At 59.7% G+C, this 24325-nt stretch overlaps 2 protein-coding genes across 3 annotated transcripts in view; one reads left to right on the top strand and one right to left on the bottom strand.

Annotated features, from left to right (window-relative positions):
* Window positions 1-7530: 7530 nt before the first annotated feature.
* LRP3 (LDL receptor related protein 3) lies at window positions 7531-19415 on the top strand (the record flags this gene model as incomplete). Of its 2 annotated transcripts, none has more annotated exons than XM_082677155.1 (7): window positions 7531-7603; window positions 9505-9552; window positions 14872-15010; window positions 16384-16598; window positions 17059-18175; window positions 18420-18552; window positions 18791-19415. In XM_082677155.1, 7 exons carry the CDS (start codon window positions 7531-7533, stop codon window positions 19373-19375), a joined length of 2310 nt encoding a protein of 769 aa, XP_082533281.1. In that variant the 3' UTR covers window positions 19376-19415. The 2 variants fall into 2 exon arrangements, with proteins under 2 accessions (XP_082533281.1, XP_082533280.1); XM_082677154.1 differs by having other exon boundaries at window positions 14836-15010.
* A 1334-nt stretch (window positions 19416-20749) lies between these two features.
* Window positions 20750-24325, bottom strand: part of SLC7A10 (solute carrier family 7 member 10) — a gene marked incomplete at its 3' end in the record, with an annotated part of 15180 nt that continues 11604 nt past the window's right edge. Inside the window, 10 exon segments of the mRNA XM_082677057.1 lie at window positions 20750-20814; window positions 20817-20882; window positions 21125-21302; window positions 21907-22056; window positions 22258-22354; window positions 22711-22814; window positions 22897-23020; window positions 23775-23928; window positions 24014-24209; window positions 24212-24243. Of these exon segments, the coding sequence (XP_082533183.1) occupies window positions 20750-20814; window positions 20817-20882; window positions 21125-21302; window positions 21907-22056; window positions 22258-22354; window positions 22711-22814; window positions 22897-23020; window positions 23775-23928; window positions 24014-24209; window positions 24212-24243 (1166 nt within the window).

Here is a 24325-nt window from a genome sequence, read left to right as displayed (position 1 = left end):
CCTGAGCCATGATACCACCTGCTTCAACTCGTCAGTAAACACCCGCTAATTACCTACTAGGTAGGTGTGAGCAGAGCCGCCCTGGATGATGAGGATGTAAAAGGTAGCTTAACATCTCTAGGGAGGAGCTGACAGCTTAAAGACACAGACAGCCATGGAAATAAGACTGTAAATAAGACAAGAGGATGATGTGTTCAGCCCCAGAACGCTGTTTGAAGTACAGAAGAAGCAGTGAGGTGGGAGGGAGTTTTATCTTCCTCTGGGAGGGCAGACAGAGTATAGCTGGCCTGGGTTCTGAAGACTGAATAGGAGTTTTTCTGAAGGGGGTGCAGTTGGATAATGGCTAATATTTACTGAACGCTTACTCTGTGCCAGGCACTGTTATAAGTGCCTTGCGGGTATTAGTGCTTTGAGTTATTACCGTGATCTAGTGAAGTAGGTACTGTTGTGGTCCTATTTATAGACGAGGAAACCAAGGTTCATAGAAGTTAAACCTGCTCCCGTGGGGAGCGCGTGGGGATGCAGGTTGAATCCTCCGCAGGTTGACTCCAAAGCCTCTGTGCTTAATCGTGCCCATCTTCCTGCTTGCGTGACGTGGGGTACGGGACGTGGGGGATGACTTCTAGGGGACTGGGAGGATCTGGATCACGACTGTCACATCCTGCCATAAATACTATTGAACCACAAAGCCAAGATGCTGCCCTCCCTTCAGTTCTTCTCCAGTGTTTCTCATCTGATTGGGGAGAAAATCTTTGCTTTGAAGCTAGTGTGTCATGAATGTGCTAGCCTTCTTCCTCACTCTCCTTGGTGGAGATTAATAGACAGAAAGACAGAGACAGAGAGACAGAGACAGAGAAGACAGGGGTGCAGGCAACAAAATGTGCAATGTTTTTTTTGGGTCATGCTTGTAGTTATATAGAGATAGCTCAAGTAAATACTTAAGGAAAATGAAGCAGTAATACTTAAGTAAAATGAGTTGACTTAAATACAACCATTAAGTCCATAATAAAGGCTCACTGTCCAGCATGGTAGAGGAGGGGTCCTCTGAGCCCTGGTGAGTGAGCAGGACTGCACTAGGCTCCCCATGTGTCCCCCAGGAGTCCTAGGAGCTCTAACAGGGACGTGTGGCTTCCCTAGGAGCCACCCGGAGTCCCTCAGTGGGCTGATTTCATCTCCCCCGTGTGCTGGAAGTGAGCTTGGCCTCCACTCTCTTGACCTTGACCACGAAGGAGACACTTCGGGATGTGAGGGCTTGTCTCCATGGCTTTTCTAGTCTACCCTTCCTGCCTTGGGTTTCCCAGATCTGCACACGTGCCTCTGGACTCAGGCTCTCAACCTGTCACCTTTATTTCTCTGGCAGCAGCACAGTTAAAGAACAAACAGTATCTGTTAACCCACCTCGGGGTTCTGATGTACTTTGCTCCATTAACAATTTAGTGAGGTGGACTGAATTGGATTGATTCTCCCCCAAATCAATATACAGATGATTATTGTTTCAGGGCACTTCTGAGTGGTTCAGCAAGGCTGAGGGGAGCTTTCTGATTGAAAATTGGAACCACACTCCTTGTTCAAAATTACAGTGGAGAGGGTTATGTAAAGTAAGGGGGTGACCTGGCACTAACCTTTTTATTGCAGTAGAATCTTTTTTTTCTTTTTGGAATGGTGCTTTTATGACATACTTCATACTTACTATCACTGTTCCAGGCCTATAATTTGAAAATTACTGCTCAGTACTGAAGGTGAAATGATTTTACTGCTATTATTCTATTATTCTCTTAAAGTTGGAAGAACCAGCAATGGCTTGGAGAGTGTCTATGGCTAGATGCACTTCGCCGTGCTGAGCCCATCACCAGATGTGCCTGCAGATGTGGCCCATCACTGGGCTGTGGCTGGGATGCCTGGGCATTGCACAGGGTGGAGGAGGTGCTCAGCTCTGAGGCCTGCTCTTCCCCCATCACCCCTGGCAGACCAAGGTTCTGGGAGGTTCCAGTATTGAGCCACACTAAATCCAAAACAGCAACTCAGGCTGGCCCACTCACCCCACAGAGCCCCGTGGAAATGGTGTCACAACCCCGAACTTTGCCAGTTTATTTTTAGTATTTTTTAATTGTGGTAAAATACACATTACACACAATTTACCATTTTAACCATTTTTAAGTGTGTAGTTCAGTGACATTAAGTACATTCACATTGTGTGTAACCGTCACCACCATCCTTCTCCAGAGCTCTTTCATTTTCCCAACTGAAACTCCGTACCTGTTAATCAATGACTCCCCATTCATTACCCCCTCCAGCCCCCAGCAACCACCTTCCTACTTTCTGTCCCTATAAATTTCACGACTCTAGGTCCCTTATACAAGGGAATCACACAGTATTTGTCCTTTTGTGACTGGCTTGTTTCACTTAGCATAATGTTCTCAAGGTTCATCCATGTTGAAGCCTGTATCAGAACATCCTTCCTGTTTAAGGCTGAATAATATTCCATTATATCTATATCTGTATCTATCTATCTCTCTCACATTTTGTTTATCCATTCATTTATTAATGGGCACTTATGTTGTTTCTACCTATTGGTTACTGTGAATAATGCTGCCATGAACACGAGTGTACAAACACCTCCTGGAGTTCCTGCTTTCAATTCTTTTGGGTATATACCCAGAAGTGGACTAGCTAGATCATATGGTAGCTCTATATTTAACCTTTTGAGGAACTGCCAAGCTGTTTCCCACAGCAGCTGCACCATTTTACATTCCCATCAGCAACGCACTAGGGTTCTAACTTCTCCACATTCTCGCCAACACTTGTTATTTTCTTTCTTTCTTTTTGTAATAGCTCTCTTAATAGACGTAAAGTGGTATCTCATTGTGATTTTGATATTTCTAGTATTTTTAATGCAAATAAACCTTAACTCCCTTTCTCTAAAGCTATTCTTTTCTTGCTTCCTCTCCTGTCCTTCCATCGTCTTATTTCAAAGTTGTACAACATTAACTGCCGTTCAGAAATCCCAGTTGCAGGCTTTCATGTTAGTTTCTACTTAAATGGCTCACATTTTAAAACATCATTTGAGAAACACAGATTTTAATGTATATGAGAGCAAAATAGCCATAGAGCAAAATAGCCCCTGTCCTGTGAGGCTCCTCTGCTGGGTCCCAGAGGAATCTTATAAAGTGTCCGAGGATGGTTTCTGCCCAAGGAGAGACTTATCTTTTAAACCTTTAAGAAATGTGTTTATTTATTTTTGGTTGCACTGGGTCTTCGTTGCTGCGTGCAGGCTTTCTCTAGTTGCGGCAAGTGGGCGCTACTCTTCGTTGTGGTGCGCCGGCTTCTCATTTTGGTGGCTTCTCTTGTTGCGGAGCACAGGCTCTAGGCACACGGGCTTCAGGAGTTGTGGCACGCGCACTCAGTAGTTGTGGCTTGCGGGCTCCAGAGCGCAGGCTCAGTAGTTGTGGCGCATGGACTCTAGAGTGCGGGCTCAGTAGTTGTGGTGCACGGGCTTACTTGTTCTGCAGCGTGTGGGATCCTCCCGGACCAGGGAATGAACCCATGTCCCCTGCATTGGCAGGAGGATTCTTAACCACTGCGCCACCAGGGAAGGGAGAGACTTATCTTAAATGAATACAGAACAATCCCTCCACCACTGGCTCGAGTGAGTGGCTGGCCTCAGGTGCTTGGAGTGCTTCTCTCCAAGGGGGCCCTGGACACGTGGGGTCAGTCAGAACGTCCACACACTGGAGGGGCTGCTCACAAGGCTTAGAACATCTCTCCAAATGCTCTCTGGCTCTGCTTCTTGACTGTTCTCCTGGTCAAGAAAGAAGAGTAGAAATTAGCTCTGGGAAGGGTGGAAACGTTCTGAGGCCAGAATGAGTTGGGTGGAGAGGAGGCTTGGAGGGGTGGTAGGCAGGGCTAGTCCCACAGGATCACAAAGCTCAGGTTAAAAACTTTGAAGTCCGTCCTGGAGCATTTTCTGCAAGGAGCATGGTCCACTTTGCATGTTAAAATGTGAGCTGGGCTTCCCTGGTGGAGCAGTGGTTGAGAGTCCGCCTGCCGATGCAGGGGACATGGGTTCGTGCCCCGGTCCGGGAATATCCCACATGCCGCGGAGCGGCTGGGCCCGTGAGCCATGGCCGCTGAGCCTGCGCGTCCGGAGGCTGTGCTCCGCAGCGGGAGAGGCCACGACAGTGAGAGGCCCGCGTACCACAAAAAAAAAAAGAAAAAGTGAGCTGTTGATTGGGAGGCAGGGGACCACGTAGGAGGCCCAAGAGAGAGGAGATGGTGACTGGGACCAGGGAGGTGGCCTGGTGGTAGAGAGAAGTGGGTAGATTCGAGATACATTGTGGGGACGAGCTATCAGGACTTAGTGATGGATTGGCCTCGGGGGATTAGAGTAGAAATTATTGACTCAGTAAATGATGCAGCCAGAACTGAACTGGGCACAATAGGGAAGGTGCAGATGGCAGAGTGGGAGGTGTCTGGACAATGAAGACTTTGCCCGCCTGGAAGTCACTTGCAGTAAACCTGGACAGGTGGTCATAAGCCCTTGTTCCAGCTTGGCTTGCCAAAGCCATATTTGGCCTTTGATCCTCAAAGAAATTAACTATTTGAGATCAAGAAAGACAATTACCAGGAATTCCATGGTGGTCTAGTGGTTAGGATTCGGCGCTTTCATTGCTGTGGCCCAGGTTCAATCCCTGGTCAGGGAACTGACATCCTGCAAACCGTGCAGCATGGCCAAAATAGAAAAAAAAAAAAAGGAAAGATAATTACCATCCAACTTGGCATCCTCTACATAGTGTCCAGCAACCAGCTGGGTAAGAGCCGGCTTGAGTTTGTGCCTGCATTTTGGTGAGTGGGTTCTTCCAGACGGGGATTTATGTGGGACACCTCCATGCCCCTTCCTTCTCCTCTCTGCTTGCCCTCTTCTCCTCACTCCTGGAGAAGATTGCTGAGGGCCTCAGTGGCCCACAGTCTGAATCTCATGAGACACATGTGAGGGACAGCAGCTTTGCTTCCTCCTAACTGGGAAGGCCAGCTTCCTGCCAGGAGGACCTTGATTCCCCGCCTGGATCCCTCTGCCCCACTGCTCCCTTGTCTGCCCCCACCAGTCTGCATGTTCTCAGGGTCTGTTACTTGCATCACCCTCTCTCCAGTACTAAATTCTACAGTAGCTGGAAGATTTTGGGTTGTGAGGGACACAAACCTCCTGGATACAAGCAAGCCAAGGTAGAATGTTTGTTAAGAAGTTGAGGCGGACCCAGTGACTGCAGCCAGGGTGTCGGGTCCTACCGCAGAGATTAGGCTTCCAGGAACTGCTCCAGAAGTAGTGAGAAGTGTTGGGGGAGAGGACTGAGCCAGGGTTACACTGGGGACCTCTAGAGAGGCCCCTGCCTGGGGCGGCAGCCTCTAGAGGGCGCTAGACCACTGTGAGACAAAACCGGAAAGGGGTATCAGATAGCTAAGGTCTCAATATGGGCAGGGGGACTAAGTTTGTGCCAAAAAAACACCCCAGTAATCAAGATAAATCATATTTTAAAACATCTAAATGCAAAAAAAATTCATGCTGAACAAATTTGCAAAAGTTTAAATAAAGTTCGGTTGTTGTTGTTTTATGATCCTGCTCTACTGTGCAGTGGGAAGAGTTGTTTCCAACTGGCCTGAGGCTCCTGAGCTGCCATACCCCTGCTGTGTGGGATTATAAGGGTTGACAGCAGGGTGTGAGCAGATTGGGCAACTTGGAGTTTTATGTATAGCCATGTTTTCCCACTTGGTTCAAGATATTTGATATATGATAGTTTGGTAAGTGTATATAGGGGATCACATTTTTCTTTTTGCTGCAGGCTCCACTAGGACTCCCAGGGCATTGGCCTCAACCCTGGATTCCTTATAGAGCTTGCAAAACATACACTGAAGTAGGAAGCATCTTCAAATGGAAACAAAACTGCAGACCTTCACCGTCAGTGTCCCAACGTCTGCTGAACATTTTTGCTGAGCATAAACGCCCATTGCAAGGCAGTCAGCAGCCTGAGGAAATTCTGAAACCAAATTACAGCAGGCTAATGCCCTTTACCATAAATGAGTCATTTATCCCATTATTTGATTTTTAAACCCTTTAATACATCTCCCAAGAAGAAGTCTGCTTTGGAAAAATCACCAGAAGAATTGGAAGAGAGAGAACAAGGAAAGAGAAAAAACCTAAAAGTAGTTTCTTTTCCCCCAAATTAAAAAAAAATTAAAATCCAGTTGGCCTGCACAGTGAAAATGAGTTAGTTGAGTTACTCTGTCTACAGTGTTCACTAATATAACATCAGTGTCTCTCTACCTTCTTTCCTAAACAGAGGAAATCAAGGGGGAGAGGGGTCCTGAGCCTCCATCAGGGCAGGTGGGACAGGCTATGGCAAGCCTCCCACGCCAGGGAGGGAACCTTTGGGGACCTCTGGTTTCACATCAGTCTCGGAAGGAGGGTTGGTCCTGCTTAATCCTATATGGCCTCCTCAAACCGTTTCCCCGGTTTCTGCTTCTACTGGGCCCAGAACTCTCCCAGACGGGGCCCCAAGCCTGGAAAACAGGCCTCCTCTCCATTTCCCAGCCCTTGTCGGGATGACTGGGTGGGCTCAGGGCCTCTTAGAGTGGTCACCAATGTCCCTCACAGGCCTCGCTCTGCGCAGAGCGATTCATCTCAGGCATGTGGCAGGGTTACTTGGGTTGTAGCAAATGAGGGGGGCAGGTCGGAGTGGCAAGAACCTCACGCGGAAGACAGGCCTTAGTCCTGCGCCACCACGCGCCGTCCTTCCCTCAGCCCCTAATCAGCCCCGCTAGCCCCTTTCTCTGCCACCCTCTACCCATTATCCCTTCCCTCCCCTCCCATCACAGCCGGCTCCGGGAGGGATCGAATCTTGGGCGGCGAGGAGGGCGGCTTGGAGAGCCAGGCTCGGGGGCCGGAGGGCACGCACTGGCCGGGGGCCGCCTGCGCGGAGCTGTCCAGCACCCGAGGCGGGGCGCGCAACCCCCGGCCCGCCCCAGCAGCCAGCAACCGTCCTGCCAGCGCCACTGCGGCTCGGCGGGCGCGTCACGTGGCTGGCGCGGCGCGGCCTCCGGGCTCAGGCGGGCGAGGGGCCGGGCGGCAGGACCCACAGACCCGCTGACGCTCCACCGGCGGCACCGGCCGGGCGGGCTGGGAGCAGCGCGGGGCGGCCAGGGGGCGCCAGGGCCGGGCGGGCTGCGCGGCGCGGGGCATGGGCACGCCGGGGGCCCCCGGGCACAGGCCGGCCGCGGCGCGGCTCCCGGGGCGCAGGGGCAGCGGCGGGCAGGGGTCCTCCCTGGCGGCCGCCGCTGAGCCCCCGCGGGGCCCGTGACGCCGCGGCCGATGTGGCCCCGCACGCGCTGCGGGCCTGCACCGCCACCTCACAAAGTCGCCGCCGGAGCCGCCGCCCGCACCCGGGCCGCAGCCGCCGCGGGAGCCCGAGCCCGAGCCCGAGCCGGAGCCGCAGGCGCGGGGCAGGAGGCGGCGTCCACGGGCGGCCGCCCGGCCCCGGCATGGAGAAGCGGGCAGCCGCGGGGCCGGATGCGGCGCCGGGCGCCCGGGCGCAGCTCGCCGTCGTCTGCCTGGGTGAGTGGGCCGCGCGGGCACGCCAGGGTTTGTCCCCTGCCTCTGTAGCTCCACACCTCTCCCTGGTCGCACCCGCGGCGCCCCTCTTCCCCGGTCGCGGCTGGAGTTCCCGGAGCGGGCACTGCGAGAGCTCCCGCCGGAGGCCGCGGAGACTGCGGCTCCCGGGACCCCGGCCTGCTGGGGTCGTAGGCCTGGGAGGGCGCCTCCGGCCGCGGAGCCCCGTCTCCCGCCCGGCTCGGAAGAGCGTCCGGGAGCCCGGGTGAACGGTGCGCAGGGCGGCCCGCTGTGCAGGCGCCTGGGGTTGGCAGGCAGTGGCTTTCTGCCTGGGCTGCCCGTGCTTAGCCTGGTGGCGACGGGGGGTCGGGGGCCTCCGGAGCTGCGGACAAAGGCGAAGCCAGCCGGGCCGGGGCCGGTGGCCCCCTCAACGAGGAACTATTTCCTGCCCAGAGTGGGTTGGGGGCGGGAGCTAGCCGGAGCCGGGATCAGGATGCCGGGCAGGAGGCAGCTGCTAGAATGACTCCTGTTTTCCCTTTGTGGCTTCACAGACCCAGCGGGGCAGGCCTCATCAGCCCAGGTGGTGTGTCTGGGGAGGGTCGAGGGACCCATCCAGGCCTGCCACCCCTCCAGCCCTACCAGAGTTTTTCTGTCCACCTTTCCAGGGCCTTGTGTGGGGGAGAGGGGAAGGAAGGAGTTAAATCCTCAAGCCACATGGCTCCTTTATTTACCGTGATGAAGGAGGGAGGCCATTATCTAAGTCCCGGGTCATTAGGGGACACCCTATGGTGTCATTAGTGAAGGCTCTGTAACCCCAATAGGTTGGCTGAAGCCAGTGAAATGACAGTAAAAAAGAAGCCTGTTCATTTTAGGTTGCACCCTCCTCCACCCCCAAGAACCCAGGAGCTGGGGGAAGGCCCCTGCCTTAGCTGTGTGAGCGGGTCTCAGTAAAGGCCACGGCCCCCAGAGTGCCCACTCTCCAATCTGTCAGTGGTCACGTGCTGCTGGGTGCTGGGCTTCCCCGGGGAGCAAGGCAAGGGGCAGACCCTCTGGCCTTCCCAAGGCCCTCCCTGCCCAGATGGGGCATAGCCCAGCAGAGCCTGGGTGTCCTGCTAGGCGGCAGCTGGCCCTGCTTCCTCACCAGATGGGGGCTGACCCCTGCAGGGATGCTCTCTGCTTCCCTTGGCATCCTTGATGTTGGGGAAGGAGGCACCCTGAACCCCTGGAAGTTGAGTTTGCCCATATCTTCCGTTCCCATCACCCCTGCGGGAAAGCAGTAGATGAAAGCAAAGGGCAAATCCCATGGTGGTGGGTACTTGAAGGGGTAGGTGGCAGGCAAATTCTTTGCCTCTCTTCTCAAGGTCAGCATGGCACAGTGAGGAGGACCTTGAACCCTGTTAGCTGTGAGTGCCTGTAAAATGGGTGTAATCAGAACTGTTTCCCTCCCTCCCTGGCTGGAGAGGCCGCTCAGAGGGAGGAAGCCCTACAGGGTGGTAGGAGAGCCCTTGACAAGCCCAGGTTGAGCAAGGGCCTCTCTCTGAAGGATGGTCCAGGCCCATGGTTCCCAAGCCTGAGAGGAAACAGAAACACACCCCCTCCCAAGTAACTTAGAATTCCCAAGTGTGGCGAGTGGCAGGAGCTGTCTTGTGCAGTCAGGCTTGCACCCTGCTCTCTTCCGCTGTGGGTGTTCAGGTGGGTGCTGAGATCCCCGAGGTTCTCGCTTCTGCCCATCCCAGCAGGACTGGGGTGGGAGCACAAGTCTCTGTGGCAGGACTCTGGGCCTTACCCTGCGAGATGAAGAGAACCAGCCTGGAGTTTGGGCTGTGTTGACCTGTGCTCCAGGTGCTTGAGACCCAAGAGCCACCCCCCTCCCCCAATCCACTGAACTCTCTCTGTGTCTCCCGCAGTGAACATTGTTCTCACCGGGCGGCTCAGCAGCGCCGTTCCTGCCTTAGGTGAGTAAGATGCTTCTCCCCTTCCTCCCTTCCTCCCTGCCCTCCTGGCTTAGTGACCTCTGAGTACCAGCCTTCAGGATCCTGGCTCCACCCCTGAGGTCACCTGGCCTTTTTCTACCTCAATCCCTGGGAATCTTTTCTGCATCACAAAGGAGCTGTTTGGCATTGGGCAAACTTACACCTCTCTGAGTCTCAGTTTCCTGTTCTGTAAAATGGGTGCAATAACAGGCCCTACCCCAAAGCCTGCTTATTAGGGTTAAATGGGCAAATGAGGTAAGGTGCTCAGCACAGCATTGGCACATGGTGGCCTAATACCGCTAGGAAACTGTCACCGCCCACACAATTGGCGGATTGTGCTTCCTGTAGGGTTCCCAGAGGGCCATGGGGTGCCATGAGATGCCTGCCTGCTTTAAAATTATACCTGGGATTTAGCTGATAAAGATATGGCTGAGTGACAACACCGAGAGACCAAAGCCATTGATGGAGGGATTTAGTGCTTATGTGTCTTGTGAGGAGGGCACATACCATGCCACATAGGGTCACAGGGGAAATACCAGGTTTGGTCAAGGCAGACATAGGAGTGAGGGGAAGGCCCAGGCCAGAGGCTTGATTGGCGTTTCAGTGGGAAAGGCAGGGCAGGGCAGGGGAAGCAGCTTAGGACTGGCTAATTTGAATAATTCCCGAGGGCTCTGGGCTATGGGGGTGGTCTCTCGGTGCCTGGTACCTGACCCTGGGATGAAATATTGGCTTGGTGTGTGAGTTAGATAAGAAGGCAGTGAGGAGACTCAGCCTCGGATCAGCCAGTCTGCCCAGGGAAGACCAGTTTCAGGCAAACTGGTTTGCAGGAGAGAGGTAAACACTTTGGCTGAGAGTTTGGCCCTGTGGTTAGTGGATGCCAGATAGACATATGGAGTCTAAGAAAACACAGTTAGAAGTCCGCGGCTGCCTCCTGCCTGTCCGCGTGGGTCCGTCCATCCACTGGCCGTCTTTGTGCTTGGGCCTCGTGCTGAGCACAGCAAAGGCTGCCAGGAGCGGCAGGGAGGCCGAGGCCATCAGGAGCATTTGTCCTTTGCTGAGGGGGCTGCCAGGGGTTGGTGAATGCATAGGCCCAGGCCCCTGTGGCCCTTGGTGCCCCTGTGAGACATCTGAAGGGCCTTGGGAGCTGGAGTCTGGGGCGCCGCGGACTTGTTCGCTGTGTGCTGAGCTGCATCGTGGGGCGGGAGGTACCCGGGATTTCTAGTTCTGCTCAGGGCCCGGCTTGCAGCAGAAACCCACGGAGGCCGGCTCAGGGAGAGGGCTGTCTGCTGGCTGCGGCCCCTGGGAGGGGGAGGCTCAGGGTCCACAGAAGCCGCTCTCACGGGCCCATCTCTGAGACGCACCCTCGGCCCCCTTCTCCCTGCCCACCAGCTCCTGCTTCCGGCAGCCTGGTCTCCTCTGCTGACTCTGCTGGCCCAGGGCCCTGCCTCGCTCAGCACTGAGCCAGCCTCGGCCCTGCCTGGCGTCCTGGCCCCCACAGCTGACCACCCAGTCTCTCCACCCCAACTTCCAGGAGAAGACTGACTGGCCTCACCTGGGTCACGTGTCTGTGGCTATGGTAGAGAGTGGGCATGGGGAAAGGGCACGTGAGGGCGTCAGGTCTTACAAATGTGAACCCAGGCCGGCCCTCCTGCTGGTGTAGCGGGTGGGCATGTGGCTAGACGTTTAGAAAAGAAATGCTCCAGGGACAAGGTCTACTCCTAGAGCCGGGAAAGACAGCCATCCGGGTCCACCCTCATGTGTGGCCGCCAGCAGGGTCCAGGTTGCCTGTGCATGGCGCCCCCCGGTGTCCTGTGCGGCCCCAGGTAGTGATCTGGGGCTGGGACTGTCCTGGAGCCCATCGCTGACCCTCTAGCATTGCTGAGGGAAGTGGAGACCAGTTTGTGCTGCCAGAGGTGCCTCCCTCCACCCAAAGCTTCATGCCGCTGCAGTTTTCAGGGTTTCCCTGCGATTCCTCCTGTGAGGAGGCCAGATCATCACTGTCTGGCCTGCCCCTTCCCAGCCCTTGCTGGGCTCAGACCCCCCGCAGGGCCCAGCTGGGCTGCCCGGGAACCTCACAGGTTTTTGCCTCTCAGACCCCGTCCTGCCCCAGGTTGTCAGGCACTAACTGGGTAAGGCCACCCACCTCCCGCACCCCAGCCTCTGGGCTCCGCCTTGTGGCCACTGTGACCCGGTGGGGTGATGAGCCTGGGCAGGGTCTTCAGGCTGTTCTCCCTCACCTGGCAGCTGCGCCCACGTGCTTTGGTGGGGCTCCCAGCTCCCTGTCATTGGTTACACCAGCAGGGTGTCCGGAGTAACGACGGCCTCTGGAAACCAGATCTGTACGCTGTGCGTCCTCAGGCCTTGCTTGTACCCTCTCAGGAGTATTTGACGTCTCTGTGGACCAGGAAAGAAGGACACTGGTCTAAAAGTGCTCAGTCATCCCTTGCCCCCTTGAGCAGGCCACCTTGACCCGAGGGCTGAGTAATCTTCTGCCCGAGTGAACATAGGTCACCTCCAGTTAAGCTCAGACAGACCTCTCTGACTGCCCCTAACACCCCCCAAGACCCTCCACCCTGCATCGGTATCTCCCAGCTCCCCTTGCTGCCTGCCCATCATCACACACCCCATCACTACCCTCACCTCCCCTGGGCATCCCCCCTCCTCAACCCAGCACGTGCATGTCTGCCTAGAGACTGCCGCTTCCTCAGATCTCCCAGCCACCCTGAGACAAGCAGCGCCCACTGACTCCATTTCACTGATGGACAAGCTGGGGCCTAGGGTGCAACGGTGTATCTGGCAGTGTGGACCCCCGGACTGGATTCACGAGGCTCTACCCTGCCTGTGCTTGGGTCCTGGGGTGGTGGTGGAATGCGGGTGAGGCCTGCCCCGCATTCTAGAAACTAGAAAGCCTGGGGCCGGTGGTCTGAGCGGATGATGCCCTCCAGGCCCATGGCCAGGCAGCGTCCAGTCTGGGGCCCTGCACGGACTCTGGCCTCCCTCCTGCACCGTGGTCACTTTGCATGGGCCAGGCCGACGGCTGCAGAAATCATGGTCTCTGTGGCCCCCTTTGGAGAAGAATAAACAGTGACTGAGTGACCCTGCTGCCCCCGACGTGGGAATTTCTGGGGCAGCCAGGGCGCACTCAGGGGTGAGGCTGTTTGGGCAATGTGTTGTCAGGGGCTTTGCTGAGGGGCAGAGCTGGGCTGGCAGCTGTCCAGTCATCTGCTCCTGACTAGGCTGGTGGTTGGAGAGACAGGCTTCCCTACTCATGAAAGAAGGGCCAGACACAGGTCCCTGCGGGCCTGGCTTTCCCTGGCCAGTGTGGGAAACCCGGCCTCCGTGAGTGCTGCATCCCACAGGGGAAGTGTCTGGGCCAGGGTAGGTATTGCTTTGCCTCAGGCCTTGTCCTGGGGGCGGAGGGGACAGGGGGTGACTCCCACACTGGCTGGTGAAGCCTCCAACTCCAGGTGTAACCTCTGCTTTAGAGACTCCGTGTGGGGGGCAGATGTGCTCCCAGCCCTGCCTGGGAACCTCCCGCCCAGCACCCTGTAGGAGGAGAAGCCTCTTCTGGGTTTCATAACCTCACGCCTCCCAGGGTGTCCCCAGGTCGGCACCCAGCGTCTCTGTGAGGCCCAGAAAGCCGGCGGCCTCACCCGTCAGAGGGAACATGTTGCTCCGGCCCCTGGCCGCCCCTCCGTTTGTTTAGTCCTTACCCTCCTGGGCTGTGAGAGATCTGAGGCTCGGGGAGGCTGGCCTCCCAGGCCACGCTGAGTGCCCAGCGGAGAGCCCTGGCTGGTACCTCGCCGACCCACGACTGTCGCTCTGATGGTGACCTGAGCGTGGTCAGCCTCGCTTTAGGGTCAGGGTGGGCGTTTCTCTTCTAGTCCCCTGATGCTCCTGTGAGCCATCGCCGGGGGCTAACTCCCTGCTAGTCACAGTGTTGGATCACCCGGACCTCCGCGCGTACCCTCCTAAGACTGTGGGAGGTGTCTGGAGGGCTTTCACTCTCCCTTCTGTACCTGAGCCCTTTGGGGTTTCAGAGTCTTGTTGAGAGCTAGCAGAGAGACCCTACTTCCAGGGCAACGGTGGAAGGGGCCAGGCAGTGGGAGAGAGGAGGTGGTATTGCTGGGCTCGGGAAAAGCGTCATCATTTGTCTCCCCCAGCCTCAGTTTCTCCATCTGTATAACGGGCCCCACCTGTGCTGCCGGCTGTCATGAAGATCAGATGAAGAAGTATGACTGAGGGGCTGTGAGGGGTGGGGGCAGCCAAGCGCAGGGCCTTCCTGGTCCTGGGAAGGCCAGGGCACACCGGGGCAGGGTTTGCCACCTTTAGGCTGGGTGGGCTCAGCTGGGAAGCAGAGGGCATGTGTAATGATGTGGGTAAAGTGAGACCGGTGAGGCTGGGCACAGAGGCACTCGTCACCCGTGCTGGCTGGCGTGATGCCCTGAGCTCGTCCCTGACACAGTGTACGGTAGACACTTCATCAGTGCATCGGCTCAAGGCTGGCAGTGAGAGGCCGAGCCCGTTAGAGGACCAGGGTGGGCCCTGACTTACCTGCTGTGTGGCCATGGGCAGCTCACTTACCCTCTCTGAGCCTCGGTTTCCTCATCTGGTTACAACATCCACCCCTGGTGGCTTCCCACTTATGCTCAGGATAGAACCCAGATGCCACACAAGGTACCATCAGACCCAGCCTGCACTTCCAGCCACCTTGGGACATCGGGTCCTCCTTTCAGGCCTGTTTTATAATCTTCCCTTTACCCAGGGTATCTGCAGAGCCTGCTCCTTCCCCAGCCTGTGAGCTCCACAGAGCCAGGCTTTTGCCTGTCTTACGAGCATGCCCACCGCTTGTGCTTGCCATATAGTAGGTCTTCAGTGAATATGTGTCGGGTGAGCACAGCCCCTTCCCTCCCGGGCTGAGGCCTGTATTTAGTCAGCCCCGGGGCGGGAGGAGGGGAACAGGCAGGGAACCATAGTGGGTCTGCCTCTGCCTAGGGCTGCAAGATTCTCCAGAGGCACCAAGGGGAGTTGGTGGGCTCGCTCCCAGCCCTGCTGGGGATGAGGGATAAGACCTAGGCTCTGGGGCACAAGGTGGGCCCTCCTTGGCCCACGCCATGCACACCACTTCCATGAAGTCTCGAGTTGTGGCCTTCCTCTTGGCCGTGATCACCTTGGCTGGACTTGATCCCACCCCGGGGAAGGCCTGTGCTCAAGCCATGGGGGGCTCAAGTGTCCCCCTCCCTCACTACCCCCTCCCACCCAAAGGTGAGGCTAGCACCTCTCAGCCTCCTCTCCTGACAGCCGCCTGCAGCGGGAAACTGGAGCAGCACACGGAACGACGCGGTGTCATCTACAGCCCAGCCTGGCCCCTCAACTACCCACCGGGCACCAACTGCAGCTGGTACATCCAGGGTGACCGTGGGGACATGATCACCATCAGGTATGGGGGCCCCGGGGGTGTCAGAGGGAACCGATGTGGGCCTACACACACCGAATGTGAGTGTGATGGTGTGCGTGTGAGGGCATGTGGCAAGCCAGTGACCAGACGTGTGTGCACACGTGTGAGCACTCACGTGTGCTTGAGCCCCATCTGAGCAGGTATAAAGGACAGGTGTGTGTGCACGTGTGAGCACGTGTGTGGGTAGGTGTGGTGGGCACAAGTGAGCAGATGTGTATGCGTGCAAGTACGTGTGTGAGTCTACACGTGCACATGTATGAGTTGTGTGCATGTGAGCACGTGAGTGTGGGCCTCTGTTGCTGGCCGCCCAGACCTGGGCCTCGTCCTGCCCTGAGCCTCTCTCACGGGCTTGCGGGGCTGTCCGTCACCTCAGGCCTGCCAGGGAGGGGAGCCCTGGGACTGGTGGGCATTGCCCAGCTGTCTGTGAGGTGGCAGAGGTGTCCTGTCCGTCCTGCAGGGGTGGCTTGAGGCCAGGCTGGCACTGAGCCCAGAGCACGTTTTCCCCAGGGGCCTTGGGGTGGTCTCGGCAGGAACGGGGACCAGGCAGGAGCCCAGGCGCTTGAGCTGCGGGGACATGCAGAGGGAAACGGGGTGAGGTGATCAGATGGTGGAACTGAGGCTGGACCCCTGGACTGGGGAGATCATGGGGAGTCACTCTCCTAAATGCAAAGCCCGGAAGCCCCCAGTCGCTCCACGGCACCGGGACGTGATGGGCACCGTCAGGGTCTGTGCCCGTTTCCCTGTGGCCTCTGGGAGTCGCTTCAAAGACTCGACCCTTCCTGGCCCCCTCTAGAGAACTCCATGGCGCTGCTTATCCCACAGCCTGGGCCAGGGGTCCAGGGCCAGTGTCTCTCCCCAGGTGCTGAGCTGTGCCCCAGCCCCAGCCTAGGCCAGCCCGGTGCGCACGGGTCCCCTCGGTGCACAAGCCTGGGATTGTGCAGGGTCTGTCCCAGCAGAGCCAGCATGGTGCGGATCTGAACCCTTGGCCTTGTCCTTCGGGGGAGAGTGTAAGTGGAGGGAATTGCCTACGATGGGGCTCCTGCCTCCCCCTCCACTTTGGCCTTGGGTTGGGGTGCCGTGCGTGTGTGTGTGTGTGTGTGTGTGTGTGTGTGTGTGTGTGTGTGCTGACCGAGGGTGGAGAGGCTGCACTGGGGCTGACGTGACCCAGGCTGTCCACACTGTCCTGATTCTTCACGGAGCCACCTTCAGACCCCTGGAGGGCCCACTGAGCAGCCGGGAGTGGAGGAGAGGAGGGACAGTGGGGCTGGCCGTCCTTGCCGTGAGCTCAGGCATGACCGTTCCCTGCTGGCCCCTGGTCACCCACCCATGTCGGCGGCCCTCTTTGCCCCCCGCAGCTTCCGCAACTTTGACGTGGAGGAGTCCCACCAGTGCTCCCTGGACTGGCTCATGCTGGGCCCAGCGGCTCCGCCCCGCCAGGAGGCCTTCCGGCTCTGCGGCTCCGCCATCCCACCCGCCTTCATCTCTGCCCGGGACCACGTTTGGATCTTCTTCCACTCGGACGCCTCCAGTTCCGGCCAGGCCCAGGGCTTCCGTCTCTCGTACATCCGAGGTGATGCCGGTGGTAGGGCGGGCGGGGCGCCTCAGTGTGTGCACGTGGGCTCCTGGGGGGCCCGGGCGGCACCCTCCATCGACCCACTCCCTGCAGGGTCTCCCCCAGCAGGCCTGTCAGCTGGAGCCCAGTGTTGGGACGGAGACTGGTCATGTTGCTGCCTCAGGGTGGCTTGGAGCCCCTCGAGGTCACTGACCCCACTTCATAGACTTGGCCAGAGTGGGGAGCTCAGCCCTTACCCCCAGCTCAGGTCAGGACCTGGGCCTGCCCTGGCATTTGGAGGGTCTCTGCCCCTCAGTTGGCCATGGAGAGTCCGGGGCCCTTCTCCGGGGATCCTGCCTCTCCCTGGACCCCGCAGAGGCCCCGCTGGGATGGGGCACCACACACCGGCTGCTGGCCCCAGGCTGGAGGGCAGCTCTCCTTGCCCCTGACTGTGTCTACTACGCACTTGACCCCACAGGGAAGCTGGGCCAGGCATCCTGCCAGGCTGACGAGTTCCGCTGTGACAACGGCAAGTGCTTGCCGGGCCCGTGGCAGTGCAACACCGTGGATGAGTGCGGCGACGGCTCTGACGAGGGCAATTGCTCGGCGCCTGCCTCCGAGCCACCGGGCAGCCTGTGCCCCGGGGGCACCTTCCCCTGCAGCGGGGCGCGCTCCACACGCTGCCTGCCCGCCGAGCGGCGCTGCGACGGTACTCAGGACTGCGGCGATGGCTCCGACGAGGCTGGCTGCCCCGACCTGGCCTGCGGCCGGCGCCTGGGCAGCTTCTACGGCTCCTTCGCCTCCCCAGACCTGTTCGGCGCGGCCCGTGGGCCCTCGGACCTTCACTGCACGTGGCTGGTGGACACACAGGACCCACGGCGCGTGCTGCTGCAGCTGGAACTGCGGCTGGGCTATGACGACTACGTGCAGGTATACGAGGGCCTGGGCGAGCGTGGGGACCGCCTGCTGCAGACGCTCTCCTACCGCAGCAACCACCGGCCCGTGAGCCTCGAGGCCGCCCAGGGCCGCCTCACCGTGGCCTACCACGCCCGTGCCCGCAGCGCCGGCCACGGCTTCAATGCCACCTACCAGGTGAAGGGCTATTGCCTTCCGTGGGAGCAGCCGTGCGGGAGCAGCCGCGAGGGCGACGTGGACGACGCGGGCGAGCAGGGCTGCTTCTCGGAGCCGCAGCGCTGCGACGGCTGGTGGCACTGCGCCAGCGGCCGGGACGAGCAGGGCTGCCCCGCCTGCCCCCCCGACCAGTACCCCTGTGAGGGTGGCAGCGGCCTCTGTTACACGCCGGCCGACCGCTGCAACAATCAGAAAAGCTGCCCCGGGGGCGCCGACGAGAAGAACTGCTTCTCCTGCCAGCCGGGCACCTTCCACTGTGGCACCAACCTGTGCATCTTCGAGACGTGGCGCTGTGACGGCCAGGAGGACTGCCAGGACGGCAGCGACGAGCACGGCTGCCTGGCGGCCGTGCCCCGCAAGGTCATCACCGCCGCCCTCATCGGCAGCCTGGTCTGCGGCCTGCTACTCGTCATTGCCCTGGGCTGCGCCTTCAAGCTCTACTCCCTGCGCACGCAGGAGTACAGGTGGGCGGCGGGGCCAGGGCCTCGCTTTCCTCCTGTCTCTGGAGCGAGGCCCTGGGCTCACTGTTCGTACGGCTGTGGGCTTGTGAGCTGGGGCTCATCCACACGGGGCTTCTCGGGTCTGGGCACCTCGGGACGTCCGGATGGAAGGACGGGGTCCCACGTCCTGCTGCGGAGCCCCCGTGGGAGGCGGGAAGTGGGGGGTCCCCACAGCCCCGCCATGCTGCCCTTCTGCCCTTGCTTTCAGGGCCTTTGAGACCCAGATGACACGCCTGGAGGCTGAGTTTGTGCGGCGAGAGGCACCCCCGTCCTATGGGCAGCTCATTGCACAGGGCCTCATTCCACCTGTGGAGGACTTTCCCGTCTACAGTGCGTCACAGGTGAGCCAGAGGGTGTGAGACCCCACCGGCCAGACCTCGGAAAACACCCAAGACAGGGAGGCCGAGGGACCAGGTCGGAAAGCGTGCGGCCAGGCTGGTCCAGGGGTCGAGGGAGGCGGGAGATGAGGCCTGGACAGGGTGACATAGAAGGCCATGGCCGGGGAGGGGACAAGTTGGTCTCTGGGTCCTCGGGGGTCGTTCTGACTTCTGCCCCCTCAGCCGCCGCCCCACCCTCCAGGCCTCGGTGCTACAGAACCTTCGCACGGCCATGCGGCGACAGATGCGCCGGCACGCCTCCCGCCGCGGACCCTCCCGCCGCCGCCTCGGCCGCCTCTGGAACCGACTCTTTCACCGACCGCGGGCACCGCGCGGACAGATCCCGCTGCTGACGGCTGCGCGCACCTCACAGACGGTGCTGGGCGATGGGCTCCTCCAGCCGGCACCGGGGGCTGGCCTAGACCCCCCGGCACCCCTAACAGACACAGGCAGCCCAGGGGCAGCCGGGGAGGGGCCCCCCGGCGCCCCTAGCCACGCACCGGAGGTGGGGCCTTCTGTGCCGCCCACCTCGGGCCTGCGGGACCCAGAGGCCAGGCCAGCGCACAAGGACAGGAAGGCCGGCAGGGACCCTCTGGTGGACAACCCAGCCCCTGTGGACATGCCTCGGGCGTCCTGCTCGGCCCAGGGCCCTCACCCCCCGGCCCCCACTGCCGGCAGCACCCTAGGCCCCCACCCACCAGAGCCACTGGGTGTCTGCAGGAGCCCCCCGCCACCCTGCTCCCCAACGTTGGAGGCCAGTGACGACGAGGCCCTGCTGGTCTGCTGACCCGCCGGACACGCTGATGACCGCCACAGCCCCGCTTTGTAACCAGGGAATACACAGTCGTTTCTACCCTGCCTCCGTCTCCTTCTTTCTTACGGAGAGGCCCACCCAGAAGCGCAGCCAGCTTCCTGCATCAGCGCCCTGGCCCCCCTGCTGGGCGTGGTGGGCAGGGGACTGCAGGGGGTTGAACGTGGGGCGAGGGTGGAGTGATGAGCCCGCCCTCTGCAGGGCCCCAGGGTACACAAGATACCTTGGGGCCCATGCCTACCTCCCCTGACTCTATTCTGGGAATCCTTTTCCAGAGAAGCGGGAGGGCCAGGGCAGGGCTCCCTGGAATGTTTCCTGTGGCTTCTCCCTTTATTCACCCTGTGGGGCACCAGAGCTGTCCCTGGACTGAACAGGGACACGGGTACATCAGACCTAGTCCATGGTGTGCACTCTGGTGGCACTGAACCCTCCTGCATCCTCACAGCAGACCCTGGAGGAGCTGGGCTAGGAGGCTTCTGCCCCCAACCTCATGCTTGTGGGGTCAGCACGGGCCTGGCCAGGTTGATGCCCTTTGCCCTCTGGCTGAGGGGTCAATCTCCCAGGCAGTACTGCGGGGCTGGGAAAGTGGGCACAGGGTAGAGAAAGCCCATGGGGTCTCTTGCAGGTCCTGAGGGCCCCGGAAGATGTTACTTGATGCTTTCTCAGGGAGCAGAGGCTGAGGCACCAGTTGCCAACAGGAAAATCCATCCCGTCCTGTCTCAAAGCCTCAGTTTTCCCACCTGTAAACCAGGGCCAGGCCGTGGGCTTTGAAGTCCTGACACTCACTCCGTGGGGGTTTATGGGAAGAAAGGCAGTTCCAGTGGGAATCCCGGGCTCTCCTGGGTGACCGAGCCTCCAGCAGGTGTTGCAGGGCCTGGGGGAGGGGCACACCCAGCGGCTTCCCAATCCTCCATGTCCCTTTGGGGCAGGGGCGGCTCCGGACCCCACGGTGCCAGCCCCGGAGAGGGAGTGCCTGGCTGAAGCGGCAGAGCCCCCGAATGCCAAGGGCCTCCTCCTGGGCCTGCCGGGCCCCCTTCTCCAGCCAGCTCCACGCGTGCCCCCCACCGAGGGGTGCCCACCACCGAGAGGTGCCCACCAGGGACTCACCTGAGACAGGTACACCACCAGCCCTGTTTTATTCGTAGACCTTTCCAGGAAAAGCTAGCGGGGCAGCGCTGACAGGGGACCCAGTCCCACATCTTCAGGGCTCCTTACCACAGGCCTCTAAGAGTAGGATCTCTTTTTTTCCCCAGGAAAAAAATTTTTTTTTTTTTTTTTTTTTTTTTGCAAAAACACCTCCTCATAAACAACATGTAAACAGAAACAGCTGCTTCAAGGCTCCACAATGTCTCATTGTGTCTTCAAGGGCTTGTCCGTGGCGGCGGGCAGTGGGGAGGGCTGGCAGGGGCCATTTCCTCCTCCTCCGGGGAGCCCTGGGGGTAGACCACGAAACACAGCTCCTGGCCCCAGCGTGTCATTGACTCTGAGGACAGACAGACAGGCCGACAGATGGACCCTGGGGTCTGACCCTGTGGGACAGGGGTCCTCAGGGAGCTGCTCCCTCTGCGCATGGGACCTGGACACTTGGGCCAAGCCACGGGGAGACACTTGGTGGCGGTTGGGCCTCTTGTGGCCACCGCAGCTGCTGGGAGACCCCGCTCTAGGGTGAGCCCCAAGAGGGTTCCATCTCCAGGCCCCGCCCCGCCGGGGAGCTGCCTGGCTCACCTGTGAGTCTGTGCACACACTTTGGTTTGCTTCTCCAGAACACTCCCAGGAAGAAGATGGGCACCCCTGTGAGGATGATGATGACGCCCACCCCGCACACCATGGGCTCCGAGATGAAGCTGAAGACGAGCAGGAACGCCCAGAAGACCAAGTATGTGACGGGGACGAGGAGGTTCACCTGGGGGCAGCGAGCGGCAGTGCCAATGGCGCGGGACCCCGGCTCTCCTGCCCCACCGCCCCGGGGGTCTGAGGCCCTTTCCCCCATCTCCTGGGAGCTGAGGCCCGAGGGGCCCCCTTCTGCCAGCAGCCCCAACTGGCCACATTGTCGAGGGCCTGTCAATTTCAGCGGCTCTGAGCTCCACACAGCGACTGTACATGCGCTTGCCACTCGCACTCGGCTGAAGGCGAATGATTTTGGGGTGTTTCACATTCCAGGCACTGAGCACTTCTCCAGCTCAAGGATTTATATGCAAACGGGAGGACTTTCCTTTTAGCTCGGTTTTGGGTCTTCTGTTTTCTGTGGGCTCGTGGGAATCCTGTGTGACCGTAATGTCTGAGCCTTATTTTCCTGTCCGTGAAGTGGGAGTATTCACAGCACCCACCCCACGGGGCTGCCTTAAGGACTGGATATGCTAGTGCACACAGGGCCCTGGGCAGGGCCCAGCACACAGCAAAGGCTGGCCTCACCATCGCTGCCGTCGCCGCCCCGGGTGCCCACACGGGTAAAGGGGTGGCCCTGACTGCTTCTGGCACGTGGCTGGCTGGTCCCCTCCGGGCCTCACCTTGATGGGCCTGTGGAGCGCCGGCCACCTCCAGCGTAGCACCAGCAGGCCCAGGATGGTGACGCCATAGCAGAGGTAGTTGATGAAGGACACATAGTTGATGAGCGTGTACGTGTCTCCCACAAGCAAGATGACTGCCGTGGCCCCGCCCTGGAAGAGGACTGGGCTGAGTGCTGACTCCCCCCTGCCTCCTGTCAGCCCAGCAGGGGACCCGGGCCTGCCGACTGGGGCCAGGAGGTCAGCGAGCCCTGCCCTCCCGCCCCCACCAGGGCCAGGCCTCATCCCTGCCATTACCCATGCTGCTGCGTGGCCCTGGCTCCCCGCCTTGCGAGCCTGGGTCCCCCAACTTACGCAGACGAGGAGGGCAGGGATAGGGGTGCAGTGTCTGACGTGGATCATGGCCAGCAGGCTGGGCAGGTGTCCCTCTCGGGCTCCAGAGAAGCACAGTCTGGGGGGTGGGGACAGAGGTGGGTGGGAGCCATGAGCCCAGCCTGGGGCCTCGCTGCTGGCCAGATCCCGACCTCAGTCTAGACCTGATGGCCCTCTTGAGCCGTCACCTCTGACTCCCTGCTCTGGGCCCCAGCAGCCCCACTGGGCAGTTCTTCCCCTCATCTAGCCCACCTCCCTCTTGCTTTCTGTTCCTCGCAATTGGGATCAGACATCTGCTTCCGGGGAGTTCATGGTCCCAGCTTCAGGTGGGCCCCACCGGGCAGGACTTCACTTCCTCTGGCCCCCAGCACGGCTCGTGTGCACCAGGGCAGCCGCCTTGCCTCACCTTGACCACCCTCTTCCCAGTCCAGTCACCTGGAGGAGGTGAACAGGTAGCCATTGATCCCTCCGAAAGTGGAAAGTGCTACGGAGACGGGCATGACCCAAGAAAAGTAGCCCAGCAGCTTCTCCCCGAAGGTCTGGGTGGGCACAGAAGAGAGGGGGCGCGTGAGGCGGGGTGGAGGCCGGGCAGGAGCCAGGACCAAGCGGGGGCCCACTCACCACGGCCACTGCGTTAGAGGCCAGCAGCTCCTGGGGGGACATGGCAGTGAAGTAGGCGACATTGGTGAAGGTGTACACGAAGGTCACCAGGGGGATGGAGATGAAGATGGCACGAGGTAGGTTCCTGGGGACAGTGGTGCAGTGTGTCAGCATCAGCCCTTGCGGGGCTGGGGGACGGGGCCTCAGGGTGGTGGGGCGTGGCAGGGGACCCAGCAACGGGAGCAGCTTTGAGCCTCCACCGCCTGGGTCTGCTGGGGGCCTTGGGGCAGCGAAGGGGGCAGCACTGCTGTCCGTCTCCCCCCTAGTCCCCAGCCCAGCCTTGGCACAGGCTGGTGGGAGGAAGGGCAGATGGAGAAGGGGCCACTCATATCCTGGGGAGGGGGGCGGATCTAATGTCTGGGACATTGCATACAGCCAAAATCAGACTTGAAAATCCTCAAAGCGCCCTTAGAGCTCAGTCCACAGACCAGGGTCCCCCGGGACTCCCATGAGCCTCAGCTCCAGCTGTAACTGTTCACGGTCAAGGTCCCAGCTGAGCGTCAGAGGGAGCCATTGGCTTCGTTTTTAGGGACCATGTTGTGCGCACATGTGTAATTGTTGGCCAAATGCAGATAGCTGGATCCACTTACAGCGAGACAATGATACTCAGTGTTTCTGAGGCCCAGCAAGGGGCCGTGACTCATCCACAGCCATACAGAACAGGGTCAGGCTGGAACACAAGCGTCCCGGCTGCCTTTCCAGAGCCGTTCCCGGTGGGTAGCAGTGCGGTCAGGCAGATGACCAGGCCGGCCAGAGGTGACAGCGGCTCTGTGTGGGGAGGCCGCCTCTCCCACCCCACACCACACCCCTTCCCAGGGCCTGGCCGGAGCCCCGCTCACTTTCGAGGGTCCACCAGCTCCTCGGTGACATAGTTGAGGAAGTTCCAGCCGCTGAAGGCAAAGGAGCCCTGGAGGAAGGCCAGGGCCAGGTGACCCACGGACGGCGTCATCCAGAAGTCGAAGGCATTGCTGGGCCTCAGCTCCTCGAAGTGTCCTGGGGGTCCGGAGGTCAAGGGTCAGCGTCGTCTCCCTGGCCCTGTGCCCAGCCCCCACCCCCCCCACACACAGCCCGGCCCTACCTTGGAAGATCTGGACAAAGCCCATGCCAATGATGAGTGACAGGGCCAGCAGCTTCCCGCCGGTGAACACGTCCTGGATGCGCGTGGCCCAGCGCACGCTCGAGCTGTTCACCCACGTCAGGAGCACTGAGGAGGAGGGGCGGGTGGCTGGGTGGGCGGGCACCCGAGGCCAAGCCCCTCGAGGTGGGCCACAGCCAAGGCCAGCCCGGGCTGCAGGAGGGCGGTGTCCCCTGCAGCTGCTGGAGTGCCAGAAGCCCAACCCCTGAGGCCAACTTCACGGGGACTGACAGCTGGAGGGACCTCCCCCGAAAG

Source organism: Grampus griseus, assembly GCF_964374135.1.
Source record: "Grampus griseus genome assembly, chromosome: 19".
Taxonomy (NCBI): domain Eukaryota; kingdom Metazoa; phylum Chordata; class Mammalia; order Artiodactyla; family Delphinidae; genus Grampus; species Grampus griseus.
The sequence above is the reverse complement of the archived record's forward strand: the minus strand, read 5'-3'. Positions and strand labels throughout refer to the sequence as shown.